The sequence below is a fragment of the Trachinotus anak genome, unplaced genomic scaffold (genome assembly GCF_046630095.1).
Source record: "Trachinotus anak isolate AG129_WGS33_773 ecotype Australia unplaced genomic scaffold, CSIRO_AGI_Tana_v1 ptg000008l, whole genome shotgun sequence".
NCBI lineage: Eukaryota > Metazoa > Chordata > Actinopteri > Carangiformes > Carangidae > Trachinotus > Trachinotus anak.
The window spans coordinates 15796342-15813086 of record NW_027273859.1 but is presented as its reverse complement, the minus strand read 5'-3'; the positions used below and the strand labels follow the sequence as shown (position 1 = coordinate 15813086).

At 41.5% G+C, this 16745-nt stretch overlaps 1 protein-coding gene across 3 annotated transcripts in view; it reads right to left on the bottom strand.

Annotated features, from left to right (window-relative positions):
• The window catches only part of pcsk5b (proprotein convertase subtilisin/kexin type 5b), a 74446-nt gene extending 62302 nt beyond the window's left edge, over positions 1-12144 (bottom strand). For all 3 annotated transcript variants that reach the window (XM_071483053.1, XM_071483054.1, XM_071483056.1), the window contains exons 1-2: positions 11482-12144; positions 6669-6773 (exon numbers count right to left, since the gene is read on the bottom strand). In XM_071483053.1, coding sequence (XP_071339154.1) covers positions 6669-6773; positions 11482-11661 — 285 coding nt within the window. In that variant the 5' untranslated portion in view covers positions 11662-12144. The remainder of the gene's footprint in view (positions 1-6668; positions 6774-11481) is intronic.
• Between the last annotated feature and the right edge of the window lie 4601 nt (positions 12145-16745).

Sequence of the window (16745 nt, the reverse complement as noted above, 5' to 3'; positions counted from 1 at the left end):
GTGCTTCCCTGTAGCAGATTAAGACATCTGACCTTCCTGAGGAGGTGGTGAGAGAGGAGATTTGAGATCATTGAAGTATCACTTATTATACCTTCATACCCTGTTTAGTTATTTGATGTAAAATATTTTACCAGTTTAAAGAATAGCAGTGAAACACTGGAGTCACGACACTGGTTTGTTGTTGTCTGAGAATGGTTATCTTTTCAGGTTTATGGGCAGAAAACTATTCTGAATTTCATCACAGAAAGGGAGAATATGGATGTAAAAGTTGGAGATTAAAGTCGTAAAGCATAAATACAGTATGTTATCAATCTCAGTAGTAGGTTAGTAGTAGATTCAGATTCAGTAGGTGTGCAGCAGTAGATGATGTACACATTATCATCAACGTCCTCATTTTCACACCTACTCATCTTCACAACTGCACAATTTGTTTTTATGAAGCATAACAGGAGAGAAACTACTTGTGAAGCTAAAAAGAAAATTATTCCAGTGAATTATGACCAACAATATCAATGTAAGTACGAAGGCAGAGAAAAAGTAAATAAATCCAGAGGTTTCAGTAGGAAAGTGGGGATTGTCGACATTAATATCATGATAACTAAACACTCTGACTTCACTCTCAGGAGGGCTGATAATTTACTTATATTGTTTTTTCTAGCACGATCGCAATAGAGTCAATGACTACACAGGAAACACTGTATGGCTATAATATACAGACAAATACTTTAAGTATCTGCTAACTGAGAAAGAGTGTAATCGTTCAATGTCCTATGTAATGTTTACTGCTTTCTCTGCCACTATTAGACTAAAAGATACACTTCTTTGTGCCTTTACGGTGGTTCCCTATCTTTTATCTTCATACTGCTACTGTTTACTTAGATGTCTTTGCATTTCTTTACCTGGATTTACTTTTAAAAATACATTTTTGTCCTCTATTTGTACGAAGACCCAAGGCCGATAAATGGTATTCAAGTGTTTTTCTAAAGCTATCAAGAGCAATGCCATCCTTTTTTGTCCCTGCTAAAAATCACTCACTGATAACAGCCTGAAGTTATCCACATCCATTGTGTCACATTTGCCAATCCCTATCCAAACAAAGACAATATTGCCCTCTATTATAGCCCCTAAAACTTGCCCATGTATCACTGGTGCTGTTTCAGTGCCAATACGCTGGCAGGTTCTGAGGCATGATGATTGGATCTGCTCCATTCTTTTAACTCCAGCTTGGTGGAGCGGAGGAATGATCCGCTAGCACCTGTACCTCTCTGTCACCCTCCTTTTCTCTCTTCTCATTCACTAACTCCCTCTTCTATCCCCCTTTTTTTTTTTTTTTTTTTTACTTTTCCTGTCTCGCTGCCTCATCCTCGCTGCATTTCAGGTCTTCTCAGCAGATGCCCATTTCTCTCTGAGATTGCTTGTCTTTCTCTCTCATTCCCACTCCATCCCACCCCCCTTCTCTCTCTCTCTCTCTCTCTGTAAGGGTTTGCAGGTGGCTCTTGCTGGCTGGGTCAGCAACCAGGGAAAACTGGGGAAGAGTTCACTTCAATAGAACAAATGGGAACAAATTGATCCACTTGCACTGCTGTTTTTTCAGACGCCGTTTGAGTTGCAGGCAAAAGAACTGAGAGTTTAAAAAAAAAAAAAAAAAAAAAAAAACAAAAGGTCAAAGGCTAGTGTAGCAGAACACCCATAACACCCTTTGGACTGAAACAAGAAGCCAGTTCTTCTGATCACTTAAGTGCAATTCAGAGCCTCAGCCCAAACGCAGCGCACAGTCGCGCATCTTTTCACAGACGATTTGAGCCCTGGGGTGCTGTGCTGGCCAGCTGTAGGTGCTCGTCTCAGGGCGTCAACTCTTAATGGTTCATCTGTTAAACAAATTTAAGGCAAAAAACGGATTCAGGAGGAAATGGCAAAATATCACACAAGCATCCTGGCTTTATGGAAATTTGTACCAGAGACTATGTGGACTCTCATAATACCTCTGCATATGCATATTACCCCTAAGGTCCTGACAGGTGCACAAGCTCCATCTGTGTTGTCTCCTTGATGCTTTGAATGTCCTTGTTTCCCACATATGCTCATGGATACAGTGAGCTCTAAAGGCAGTTGGGTGATGAAAGAATTGAGCCACAGTGGACAAATACTGAGCAGACTTCGAGTGTTTTAACTGTTTAATAATTTGATTCAAGCTCACTCAAGTAGTTTTACGATGTTGTAAAATATTTACAACAATACAAATATAAAGGATTTCTAAAAGCGTGAAACTCATAAATATCACAACGAATTTTTGTTTTGTCATCACAGCCATTTTGCATTTCAGAGTATCCCAGTGAGGAATCAGCTGCAGACCACACCTGGCTCTCAGTTTTCTTGCTCATGTGTGGATAAATTACTTCAAGTAAACAAGAGTCTCGCTAAGTGAAACCTACTGGAAACACCATGCTCCTGCAACAGAACGCCATGAACAGACAGCCGCCGCGCCGTTCAGCCGTTGTTTCTCTCTACTAATCTCTGCACAGGCTTCAAAAGGGCATTATAAAAAGGAGAAACAACCACTGTACTCTAATTGTTGTTTACAGTAAACTTGAAAAGGCTGGAAATAGATTTCAAACAAAGCAGACTAAGTATACTTGAACTCATGTCACACCAAAAACTAATAACAGTGCAGAGCTACAACAAAAAGGTCTGCGGCTGTTCAAGCTCTCTTGGAACTCCCAGTATGAATGAGTCATGGTCGAACGTCAGCATAGCTGTGCAAGGTGCAAGCTGAGTACTGCTTCAGACACAATGAGAAGATCTCGTCACTAACAGGTTTGTATATGCCGCAAGACGTTTCATCACTTTTTCCTTCTCAAATTGATTTACAGGGATTGTGATACACAGAGAGTCTTTTATGGTCTGTTACAGTAACATTATAATACCCAAAGAGTACAAACATTTGTCCTGTAATTTCTTGCTGATGAAATGTCAGTTCATTCAAAAATGAGAAATTAAAACTTTATAAACAACTTTATACTATAAAGTTAGTTAGACCATCACTGTCGGTTCAGGGGTATAAGTAATTCTGATTAACATCTATACTGAACCCATAACAGGGTAAACATTTTGTGTTTCATTTATGGAAAAAGTCTTGTAAAAGAACAGATAGGCCAGGCCAATGGCCTTCACAGAGTCCTTCACTAGTCTGGGAAAAAAATGGTCTTTGACCTAAGTGGCAAGTGACACTGCAGTTAGGCGGATGCCATAAAGTGGTAATCTGTGCTGTGCTGCATCACCATGGTAACATGCGTGCCAATGAGTACTGTGGATGGCAGGGTGCGCCTTTCATGGCACCGCTACACCCATCTGAGTCACTCACTCACACACAAACACACACAGCTGTCATTATTACAAAACCTGATTGCAAAACATCATTAGCAGCATGCCAGGTTGTGAAGGTGCCAAGCTAGCCATCATGTTGATCCCTGACCCACAGACAGGTCCGCAGATTACACTGAAAGGATAGTGACTATGGGGAAAAAAGACAGCTCCATTCCTCTCCACTCCACTTTTTCTTTATTTGGTTTCTCTAATCCATCTTTTCCCTGTTCCCGTCTCTCTTCAGCTCCTCTTCACTCTCCTTCTGTAGTAATAGCCCCCTTTTCCCTTTTCTCTCATTTAACCTCTCCCCTCTGATCTAGTCTTCTAAAATCTCAGTCACTCAGCCAGCTGGCATCACGACACAAACCTTCCACCACCATGGCACAGTGTCAGGCCCGAGAGAGCAAGACAACCAAAGACAGAGGGAGGGAGACGAGCACACTGAAAGCAACAGAGAGAAAAGGAGGTAGGAAAGGGAGTCCAGGGAAGAGAAAAGAAAAGGGATGACAGGTAAGGACAGCAGATGGACAAAAAAGCTGAGTGGACCAAAAAAAAAAAAAAGTACCGAAAGGGAAGAAAATTGAAAAGGACAATGAGCTAGAGGGGAACAAGATAAGTGCATAAGAAAAGGTGACAGGCACTGTCTTGTCTTTCCTTTCTGTTTCGCTCACTCTTTCTGTTCTCTTCTTCCCATTTCATTCCTTCTTTATATAATCACACTGATACATCATTATCATTCCTCAGCAGTCAGCATGCATTCATGTGCATGCACAGATACAAACAGACTTACATGCGCTTGAATCCACTGTTCAGAACACACACACAAAGCTGACTGCTGGATGAAACCCCACATCCCCAAAAAGTCTGTTTTTTTTTTTTTTTAACCAACATAAATGGGATACTTTAAGTTCCGCTGTAATGGATCTGAAGAGATTTGTCTTGTTTTCTCAGGATCGAGTTCCATTTCATTTGATAAAATGACCCACTTCATCAAACAGGAGGACATCAACAAGTAAACTCTGGATCAGATACGAATGACAAAAACTATACCAGGAGCACGAGGTTTTCACAGGCCAAGAATAAGACATTTCCACAGACTGTCTTGTCATTAAAACCCTTCTGAACCCGTCTACTTTAGTACTCCATATACATAAATATAAATAAGACATTAATAAAGAAAAGTCTTGTGAAAACGGCTACACTTTGAGCTCCCAAGTGCGATTTAGCAGTTTGTCCTTTGTATGTTAATGAAGTTCCGAGTGGTGTGATGTTGAGGCCTTGTTAATAATGCAGCCAGGGTTTCATGACCTGGTGCAGTGATGAGAGGGGCACTGACAGACAAGGGTATGGGTTTACCTGAGTTCACACTCATGTTGGAAGGGCTGGTTCACCCAAACAACAACAAAAAAAAAAACATTGTTCTGTTAACCAAGTCACCTAGCAAGCTTTTATTTTATATTTAAAAAGGCAATCTGACCTTGGTGGGGTAGAAACAATTGCAAATCATACTATATAAATACTTTTTCATATACGCCACAAGTTCATAGTATAATTTTAGGTACAGCAGAACTCCATTCTGCTTGTGGCACCAATTCAAGTCTGAAGCACAGCCTGGTACCTCTGGTCAGGATCAAGTTAATCTGCCACGTAGCAGGTTAGGTTAGGTTAGGCTTACTGTAAATTGTGTTTCAGGAACAGGGGTTTTCTCTGAGCTACATACTTCATTTAATAGATCCCATTAACTGGTCAGTCCTTTTTTTTGGGAGACCACTGTCCACCATGAGGCCTTGTGTACCCTGCACCTTTCTGGTAGGGTGAAGGCAGTCTTCTCTGAAATCTGTCAGGTTGGATAGGGGTCGTCAGTAGACAGCCATTTTCAGGTGTCTCAGAGATGTTCAATTGGGTTCAAGTGAAAGCCCTGACTGGGTCACTCAAAGACGTTCACAGGGTTGTCCCTAAACCACTCCTGTATTGTCTTGGCTGTGTTCATAGAGTCATTGTCCTGTTAGAAGGTGAACCTTCGACCCAGCCTGAGGTCCTGAGGGCTCTGGATCCGGTTTTCATTAAGGATATCTCTCTCTCCATTCACCTTTTCCTCAACCCTTTCCTCTCCCTGTCCTTGTCGCTGAGAAACACTCCACCCCTGTGATCTCTGGAGCACAGCCAGAGTGGCTATTCGGTTCTTGGTCATCTCTCTTACCATGGCCCTTCTTCCACCATTTGCTCAGTTTGGCCGGGCGGTCTGTTCTAGGAGGAGTCTTTAAGTTGTTCCAAACTTCTTGCATTTAAGAATTATGGAGGCCGCTGTGCTCTAGGGAACCTTTAATGCCGCAGAAATGTTTTCTGTAGGCTTCCCCAGATTTGTGCCTCAACATAATCCCGTCTCTAAGCTCTCCAAGCAGTTCCTTCCACCTCATTTCTTGGCGTTTGCTCTTAAATTCATTGTCAGCTGTGAGACCTTGCACAGACAGGTGTGTCCCTTTCCAAATCATGTCCAGTCAATTGAATTTAGGGACAACGCAAAGGTGATCAAGAGAAATATTAAGCACCTGAGCTAAATCTAAGGTCTCATTTATCTATTTCCTGTCAGGACTGTTATCAGTACAATGTAAAATGACAGGAAAACTGGGATTTTCTTGCAATGTAATTGTGTTCTTATCCTCATAAACATTGTGTCCATGCAATAACTCATTTGTGTGCAGGTCTTGTCTGCAACAACAAGGACATGAAAGCAGAGTCATCTGAGTTGGTAGCCTGTGGGTTGTATACAGTAGTGACCTGATTGTAAAATCAGCACAGTGTTTTAACTGGTGTGTCACACCTCATGAGCACCATACTGATAAAATAAACAGTCAGCCACTGCTCTACTAATTTTCAGAAATATTTCCTTTATATAGGACTTCCTTTAAAATTATTTTCAGTATGTGTTAATTTTTCTCTTCAGAAATAATATTTTGAAATAATCTAAATTGAAGGTCCACTTGCTTTTCCTAGAGCTTCCCAAAAACCTAAGGATATTCATCAGCAGGTGTAGTTTGCTTTGGTCACATGATAACAGGTAGGCCTAATCACCTAAGTTACATACTTAAGTCTCGTAATGACAGCTGAGTCATCTCCATGACAACTAAGCAATCTTTATCCAGAGATAAAAACCATAAGAGGTCCAGAGAAAGCTGGGATGACGACCTTGAGTTACGATTATGTTGTCAAGAAATCTCTGGTATCATCCAAATGCACAAGAAACACATACTCTGAACCTCTTAGATTCTAAACCTGTAATTCACATAACAATACAACAGACTTACCTTGGGCTCCATAGAGATGAAACTATGGCGTCCACGGCTGGACAAAGTTGACCTCTTGATGGTTCGACTATGGAAGAAGTGATAATGGTCTTTCAGATCCCCAATCTGCAAAACACATACATACGCATTTTAGTAATGTGTAGTTATTCATTTCATGACCCTTGCTACAACCTCATCATCATTAAGATTTTTTCTCTGCAACAATGTCCTAAAAATTATCGCCAGGATCTGATCTAACATTGATTTTCTTGTATAGATGCTTGCATTCCACAGATGAAATAGATATCAGAGGCATATACTGTAATCACATCATACATAGGCCTACATATAACAGAGTTTGCTACAGTCATTAATAAATAAAGTAAACTGTTGTGAGCGACAACCATCACAGCTAAAAGTACTCAAAAAGTAAGTATTTTTATAGAAGTTCCTTCTCTTAAAGTTGTAAAGGGACATTTTTTTCTGTTGTTATATTAATGTTCATGTTATTTCTGTGTATAATAGATTAAGTTTTGTTGCGCTCTTAAAAACTGTCAGAGAAAAGACAAAGGAACATGGTCTAAAAGGGCAAGCAAGTCAAATAAAAAGGCAAAAAGAGATGCAAGACTTTAAATGACAGAGCTGAGGAGGCCAGAGGATCCACAGACAAACAATGATAGACAGACGGCAAGCTGCTGGACGGTGATTAGTTTTAATAATTGATAAAGACCATACAATCCCCCAGATGATCAAACTGTCATGGCTGCCAAGGGTCCTGTGGTGTGTCACTGATCCATGGCTGAGCTCCACCACTACAGAGCCCATTAGATCAGCTTTCAGCTCAGTGCTCATGCAAATACACACACTTTTTCCAACTTGCAGACTGATTAAATGAGAAACAACAATAAGCCTGGCTGTTGCACCTTCCAGCAAAGATCAAACATCAGCTAAACATGAAGCAAGTGTCAGAGGTCTTGGGTAATCAGATTATAAAGCATTTAACATATTAACAAAATATCCTTCCATGATAGGCAGCTACCACTATAGATGTTTCTCATAGTGTACACAGGTCTCAACATATCGTGCTTCCACTGTATCTAGTCTACCCAACATCTGCACTGCCATTAGTGGGCCACCCTTCCCTCTAAGAGTGTCTGTAAATAAGGAGCTGCTGGAAAAGCTCTACACACAGAGTCAAAAAACTCTCAAGTCCAGGTCTGAACTACTGCTGCACTTCTCTGAACTCTGTTTACATACTTCAAAAATGACCAATTTAGTCCTAATTCAGTATGACACTGTCACATTTACAACTTTTATCATAGCTTCGACACCTCCTCAGGTTGTACTACATTTCACAGTCGATGTGCATCTTCTTAACCCATTTTTATCATCAACGGGAATCTACCAATATGGCTTGAGATGTTACTGTTGTAGTTATGACAACATGTGTTTAGATGGTCATGCAGGGTTCATAGTCAACTAAACTTTCATTCTGATGCAATAACCCACATAGTAAATCATAGCTTCAGCATAATCTTTGGTTGCTGGGAATTATGTTGTAACAAATTTGTGAAGTGAAACCACTTGCACCTCAGTGATTCACAGTGTCACAGTTCAGTTTTTTTTTTTTCACTGAGAGCATTAAACCTCTGAGTCACTTGATACATGATCTTACCAGGCTTGCCAAAAGATGATCCAGTTTTTCCTATGAAAATTATTCTATGTGCGGCATAGGTGGGTCAGACTACCAACCTAGAGGTGCCTGAACCAAGTGTAGTTCAGCATAGTCCTCTGTGCCAAACAACAGGACAAAGACAGGCATGACACAAGAAGATCAGAGATCCACACACTGCAGGATTCTGCCCTTGCAAATCTTGTGTCTTCAAAAGTGTGAATGGAATTACAAAATAACCGTTTTCTAACTTCTTGCTACATGGTACAGAGGCTGCAGTCTTATTACAGCTATGTGGCTGAAGTGACATCAAGGACAATACTGATAAAATATTTATTTCCCTTATTTGTAGTTGCATACAAATGTGAACAGATAGAGGCAAGCTGTTAGTGAGATTGTCCTTTATTCTGTTCTACAGTGTTCAGCTGTCACACTCAAGAATAATCTCCAATAACTTTCTTCCCCATCCTTGTAACCCCAATAACCCATACCCCAAATGGCCGAGAACAAGAATTAAAATCACCAACTCTGTCCAACGCTTAATCAACAAACCAAAAATTTATAAGAAATAAATTGCTGATTATGGGTCATCACAGACACTGGATGATTATCTTGGATAGAAATGGTCAGTATGCACGAAACACATGTTGAAACACAGATAAATGTTAATCTTGACATTGTACTTTTGCATAGCACACTGTCCAATAACAACACCCTGTTGGCCTGATGCCTGTAAGAACTGTACAACCTGTACAAATAATCTCATAACTTGTTACTGATGCAACCACCTCCTGTCCAAGTCTGGCTTCAGATCATCATGCTCCCTCTCAATGCTTCCAAGTCCTCTCCCATCTCTTCAAAACACCAGTGTGAACAGATATCCTCGTCTGGGGCCTTGTCAGCTGATTTAGACTCAATTTGGGCCAGTATCTTAGTCTGGGAAGGGGGCTCCATGGTTAAGAGGATTACCCAGAATTCCCCAACGAGGTGCTCTCTCACTCCCTGCCAACTCTTTTCATCCATCCATCCATCTATCGTCCCTTTTTCCTCCCATCTCTCAGTGTGTGGTTATCTTTGTGTGTTCTCCTCCTTCCATCCCTGTCAAGAAGACTATATTGTCTTTCTCTCACATGTTTTCCCTATGCATTTTCTCTCTTAAACTACTTTTCTTCCCATCACAACTTAAAATCTCTTCTCACTTAGCAGTCATATTCCCAAGTCATTTATCACAAACAGTCTAATCCTGATGAATAGTTCAAGCATGTTTATTAAATTGAAAAACACATGTAGTGTATGTATGCAATCAGTGTCTGCAATCTACAGACTACCTGCAAAGAAAATTGCAACCATTCATCTCACTTAATAGGTTTGATTTTATTTTTTCATATATAGCAGTGCTGACTGATATGAAAGGGAGGTGGTTGATGATGGCGATGTCAAAGTTCACATTAGGAAATCAGATTGTGCTGTTATCGCTCCCATGGGAGCAGCTTTCAGCTGACCCCAAAACCAGGAAGTGAAGTAAAAATCTTGTCTATGAGGTGTCAAAGTCCAATGAACGCCCCATATTGAGATGGAAATTAGGGCGAATGGTGGGGGTTGGGGGCGACACTACACTCCACAGGGGAATTCCTATGGAAAGGGGGGGGGGGGGGTCCACACATTAGTTCCTGTCAAAGAGAGGGGATAAACGAGGCCATTAAGGCCTGCTCTCTGGGGAGTATAGTGGGTGGGCGGGCTGGATAAGGAGAGGAAAGAGGGGGGTTCAATAGCTGTTGACTAGGCTACCCCACAACAACCTGTCAGAATGCCCCCCTCTGTTCCACGCTGTCTTCACGTCGAGCACTAGCAAGTGCAAGCTTGAACTACCCACGTATTTTGATCGCGATACTCTGGAGTATGTGTGGGGTCCACGTTTGTGGCAAATGTCTTTTATCCACATAGAACACAGGATTTCTCTTTAAACTTTTTTCAAAACATTTTTCCATGTGACCAGATGAACACCTCTTTCTCTACCTGTATAGAATTCTGTTGATTAATAAATGACATTATATGAAGGAGGACGGACAAATCTCAAATCAGTTTTTACCTCTGTGGTTGGGATTTATTTCAGGCTAAGCACTGGCCCCTGCATTTGGCCGTTAAGTGTCAAATGTAATGCATATTGAAGGGTTTATGATGTAGAGGCATACTAATGCCTGGTGATTTTTTAAAAATTCAAGCCATAAAATATTAACTCAGATTTTTCTGGTGAAATATGATCAGCGTATTTTAATATTTTCTCTTGTAGTGGTGCTTCATCATTACTCAAGAAACCCTGAAGAAAAAACAGCTTAAACCCATCAATTTGTGAACACTGACAAAAAGTATGGGAGCATCTACTGAGGAATTAATCCTACATGTAAACAGAGCTCAGCAGTGCTGTTTTCTAGCAGCTGACCCAGCGGGCCTAGTTATGGACTGAGTAAAGATAACATTCACTAGGAGAATACTGCGGAACATAAACAGAAGAGGGCAAAACTAAAAATCCCAATTTTCGTCCATGTAATGTTAACATGTAAACAATGTAAACACTGCCAAGTTTTCAAATAAAAAGAGGACCTTGTCAGGGGGTTTTGGAGTCAAATATTTAACACATACATGGCAACAAATACAACAGCCTGCTACAACACTGAGAGGGAAGAAAATTAGTATCTGTTTGACTGTGGACCTTTTTGATGTCAGTTCCAACAACATAAAGCAAACAGCACTAGCTGTCTCACTTGTGTGTCAAAACGACCAAGCACATGAGACTGCTGCGACTGAGGCTGGTAGCGAGCTCCCTGAGGCTCCAGCCCGCAAACTGAACACGATCCGTCGAGACACAGCGAGGAGGCACCTGTTGTACCATCCTGCTCTTGGTCTTCTTTCTTTGTTCCCTGCAGCTTTTCTCTCTCTCTCTCCTTGCGTGAGAGCCAGACGACTACAGGAGGAAAGACTGGTTCAGAGAATCATAGAGAAGGTCCATGGCTCAGGTATGGACCTCAGACCTTTGGCGTTTGACCTCGCACCGTATGTCTGCTGGTAAAGGACCGATAACCAGCATGGTATGCTCCACTTTTAAGAGTTGGCAAAGACAAGACATCGAAAAGGCAACTTCGGATGGAGCAATAGGCGACCTACCTGTCCCATGTTCCTATAGCCATATTTCTCCGCTATCCGCTCGGCCACCTCGGGTCCCCCGGCTATCCTGACTGCCCAGTGGTTGGTGTAAATCCGAGCTTTGCACGGCGCGGACGCAAAGCCGAGACTGAGCGCCAGGACGCACAGCAAGCTTCTTCTCCAAGCGGCGTTGTGGACCATCTTCCCCCACTTTTAACCCGACTCTTCTCCTCCTCCTCAGCCGACCAGGCAAACAACCAAACTTCTCTTCACACCAAGCAAGACTCTCATAGAAACACAACTCTCCGGACAAAAACACAGAGAGAGAAAGAGAGGGAGAGAGCGGGGGAGGAACGGAGCCCCGAAGAGGAAAAATGTACCTTATCCTCAAACCGCTGGCTTCCACATGGGAGAGTTGGAAGTTTGCGTTTCGTGTGCCCTCTCGCTCTGTTCCTCTCTCTCTCTCTGTGTGCCTTTTTTTTTTTTTTTTTTCCACGGCGGAGGAGGAGGAAGTGTTCGTGTCTGTGCGCCGTGCGTCTTAGCGCGCAAGTTCGTGTACGTGTGTGTGCGCGCCGAGCTCCTCAAAGCTGATTTCTCTTCTCCATGAACAACTCGGATGTTGGTCGTTCAGCTCATCGGGCTTTCATGTGGCGAAATGGCTACAGCGCCTCCCCACAAATAACTAGCTGACACTCTGGAGAGTAGAAACAACTAAAGCCGCGGGGTTTCCCTGCCGAGCTCCGCTGGGTCTTAAAGAGACTCTGTTTGGTTCCACCGCTGACCGGCCGTGCACCAGACTCAGCAAGGGGGCGGGGGGACCAGCTGGGGGCCAGCTTCAAGGGTTTCCTCCAGGAGGAATGAAGAATAATTTACATAAAAATAAACTGGCTGTAAGTCATATTTACACTGTTTAAAAAAAAAAAAAAGAATCTAATTGTCATAACGCGCAGTTGAACGTAAATAAAGAGACGACGAGCTAAAATAGGCTACACAATATTCTGCAGTTCACATGTTCACGTTTACCTGGCTATTAACGTTTCAAGAAGACATTACGATACGAGGAGGCTGACCTCAAACGTTTACAATACGACTGAATGTGTAGATACACGCATCTCTACAAAGAAAACCATAACCCTGACCCCGCGTCTAACCCTAACCCTGACCCTGCTCTGACCCTATTTGACCCAGGTCCAACATTATTCATAACCCCAGATATCAAATAAAGACTAAGTACAAGGGCCACAAATGATTCCTGTTAAAACAAGTTGTTTCTTTTTTGTCCCCACTATTAATAAGATATAATATTGACAAAGAAGTAGCCTATTTAAATCAAAAAATGTTTATCAAATATGTTGAGGTGATTACATTTTTAGCTGTAACATGTGCTACATGTTATTAAAGAATGTGCAGTTTTGCTATAAAAACATTTGTATCTTTCAATTGTGGGGCATTTTGTTTTTAGACAATGAGACAATATCATTGAATATTAGTATATGCTTTGCTTTCAAGACTTGTTTTGTGGTAGTAGCCTACAGATGAGTCTGTACTGAGACAGCAAAGCCATCAATACCAGGCAAAATTGTCTATGAGTGACTGAAACTCGTACATGTTTGCCCAGTATGTCACATTTTAAAAGTCATTACAAAGTGCTGCACAAGAAGGGCAGTGGTGTTTTCCCCCTAAATTTCCCTTTAAATAGTCCACCAGTTAACAAGTGGATGCATTACATTTTGGATACTACTCCCCCTTCCTACACCTTGAAATATGCTGTTGAATGCAAGCCTTGTCACTCTCCCGGGCAATATTGACATAGACATACCAATGTAAAGTTGGGTAAACTATCACTTCCACTTAAGTCATCATTCAGTGAGAAACAGCCACAGACATGAAAAAAAACTATCATACATTTCACAGAAAACACACAAATCTCTTGATTATTTTGTCATTGTGACTGCCAAGAGAGTGAATAGCTTTGAATATACCCTTTAAAGAAAATGGCTACATTTGGTTGAGTGGGTTTGCCTTCTGCTAAGTCCCTGAATACAAGTTGAACTCAGGTGTGTTTAACACTGTTATACTGTCACAAACCTCACAGATAACCTTACTGTATGACTGGGTCACACACCCACCCCTGCCAATTAGGCATTTTGCCATTCATACTGGCATTACTGCATATTTCCTCTAAATCAGTGAAGCTCTAGATGTCATGCCCCCCATCGCAACAGAGGTCACAGCTGACTAAACGCTGTCATTATGGAATGTGTCTGGTATTATCTGCAGTTGAGTCTTTCATTCAAGGCCTTTGTTGATTGATGGGTTTTTGTTTTGCAGCAGTTTCCCGGGGGTGTCTCTTTGCACAGCGAAAACTCTGTTCTACATGGGACACAAGTGAAAATCAGCATAATTGCACTAATTGCAGCCAATTTCTCACTGAATGGACCCTGCTGTCACATCTCACAACAAGCAGGGGGACAAGAACATCTCATGGTCCCCCAGATGGAGATGAAAGGGAGAAAAGAAAAAAAAAAAAAACACCCAGTGATCGTTCTCTATTCAGCTGGATGGAAGGGCTTGTAATTTAAAGAAAAAAGGAGAGGAGACGAAACACAGCAGAAATTGATTTGAGTATCCAAATCAAGTACCCAGGTCACGAGGCCACATTGAGCATCATGGCCCTCAATTTACATTCAGGTCTAAACTGTCGCGATATCTTGCGTGACAGCCTCACAGCTTCCAGAGTTTCTCCAGGGAGTGAACCGAGTGAACCCCAACAAAACGTCTTTGTCAACATCTGAGCGCGGAGCAGTCACGAGTGTCAACAAACACTCTGAGGGGCATTCCTGTGTGCATTCCTGTGCCTCTTCAATGAAATAACAGGGTGCATCATGTGTTTAGGCCAAACGCAACTTGGGAAAAACTGCACACAATCCCCATGTTACAAAACAATGGAAGGCCCCAGTAGGAAACTGCAGCCAGCTAGCTTTATTCACCAAGGACACAGCTAATTTGTTCATTCAGAATCAAGCCCAACACTTCTAGAGGGGAACCTCCCACATGATTTTCTTGTCCCATCAAGACAGACGTGTTATCAAACATGTGTGCCCCTCTTGCATTTAAATGCATCTCGCAATTACCCATCTGCAACTGTGTCTCCTCACCTCTCTCATGCCTCCATGTTTATCGAGCATGGCCTCCTTGTTCTATCATTTACTTTGCTTTCCTTTCCAGATGTGTTCCTTAGTTGTCTGCATCTTTTCTTTTTTTTAATAAAGAATCTGAATCCATTCTTTTTTTTTAAAGCCTGCTCTCGGTTCACCTGAATGTTTTGGTTTTTCTTACTTAACGTGGCCTTCACTGTGTCTTTACTTGCTTGTCTTTCCTCCATGCACCTTTCTGTTGCTTCAGGCCCACCACTCTCTCTGACCCCCCTTATCTGTACCTCTCACTGGGTGGGCTTCCTGGGAGTTAAGGTTGACCTTTCAACTTCACTTTGACCTTCGACCTTGTTGCTGTAGGCTCCTGCACTTAGGCCACAATAGCACCTGCCACTCACCAACTTTCCATCCTCTCTCCTCTGCATCCCACCCTCCCATCACCACCCTTCTCTTCTTCCCCCCCCGCCTCCTTTGTCAACCACATACCAAGGTTATATAGACTACTCTGGGGTCTCACACGCTCTACATTCAATGGAAAGAGATGTATGACGGGGGAGACAGAGAGGGTGCTATAGTCTTAATCTGTGAGTAATGTGGATTCTAATTTCCATGGTACTCCTTCAGTATGGCAATGTGTTATCAAATACAAGAGTTCAAAACAACTTAGTGTGAGAACAGTGTGTTGGGTTTGATTGACTTAGGTTCAGGCATTCTCACACAGAGGTGAACACATGCTTGTTTGCATGTCTTCTTTTAATTTATGTTCTCACTGCCCGTGGTGACTACATTCGTTCAGTCTTCTGTCCCAAGCACAATCCACAATTTGGATTTCATCCGTACCCAGGTCAATGTTATGAAGTACAATTATAGACGGATATTGTCTGAATATAAGGGTTTATTTCTTTGTTCCAGTGAGCAGTGAGTCACCCACATTAAAAGTTCTCCTGAATAAGACATATACTGTATATGGTTATATATTGCCATCTGGTGGTGACTGATAAGATTACATTTAGGAAATTGTTCTATTTTTTGCTTTTTCCCCCATTAAAGTCCATTTACACTTTTACAGGTGAAGAACTGGTGGTCATCTGTTTCTGAACACATTGCTTGTGTTCAAACAAGCTACACTACTATACTGCATAATAATCAGAGAAACCTCTGCATTTTCAATCAAGGTTTACTGAAACATTGCCCACCTACAATAAATTCACACTTTATAAAAGTTTTTATTGTTCAACACTGTAAGAACCACCCTTCCCCCTATATGGGCCTGCAAACATCCTGGAGATAAATCAAATATTACACAATAAACATGTGTAATATATTTGTATCAGTGGGAATGCACATGATGTACTCAAATCATGGTGTAAAAAAATAATTTCATTAACTCTAAATGGGGATGAACTGCATATTCTATCACAATAACCAAAGACAAACTATTCAACGAATAAATTCAAAGAAAGTGATGCCCCCCCAGCCATTAGTTCACCCTCTTCTACTCCCACTTGCATTATTTCTTTCAAAATGGCAAATGGGGCTGTGACAATCCAAAACATGGGGTGACATCATGGTTTAACTTCAAAAACATACCATTGTCTTTCCACGTCTATTCACAATTGTTCTGCATGAATGCATATTTGTCCCATCTTAATGAATGGGATGGTTACTGTAGGAATTCATTCCTGTACAAGTGCATCTCATTAAAACCACTTAACTGTCATTTGTCTCCTTTTCATATTTAAACTGAAAGCCTGTGCTGTGCAGTCATTGTGCAAAGTTATCTCATGAATAAAAATTGCTTAGTCTTCCAGACTTTGATTTCATAGTAAGTTTTTATTAATAGCATCATAAAATATGCAATTCATGGGAAAATAATGTATCTTATGATGGATTCAGTGTAATCAAAGAGCCACCTGTGTCTCACTCAAGCTGGGCCACCATATGGCCAACTGGCTTAAAGGACTATTACAGAGAACACAGTTATGCCAACCAGATTTTTTTTTTTTTAAATAAGCTGCTTCCTTAATTTCATACAACTTTGAAAATTTATGGCAGAACCTAACAAGTACTTTAAATAATCTGAGCAACAAAGGCATACCATTCAGTTGATGAGTTGTGAAGCTACAGATG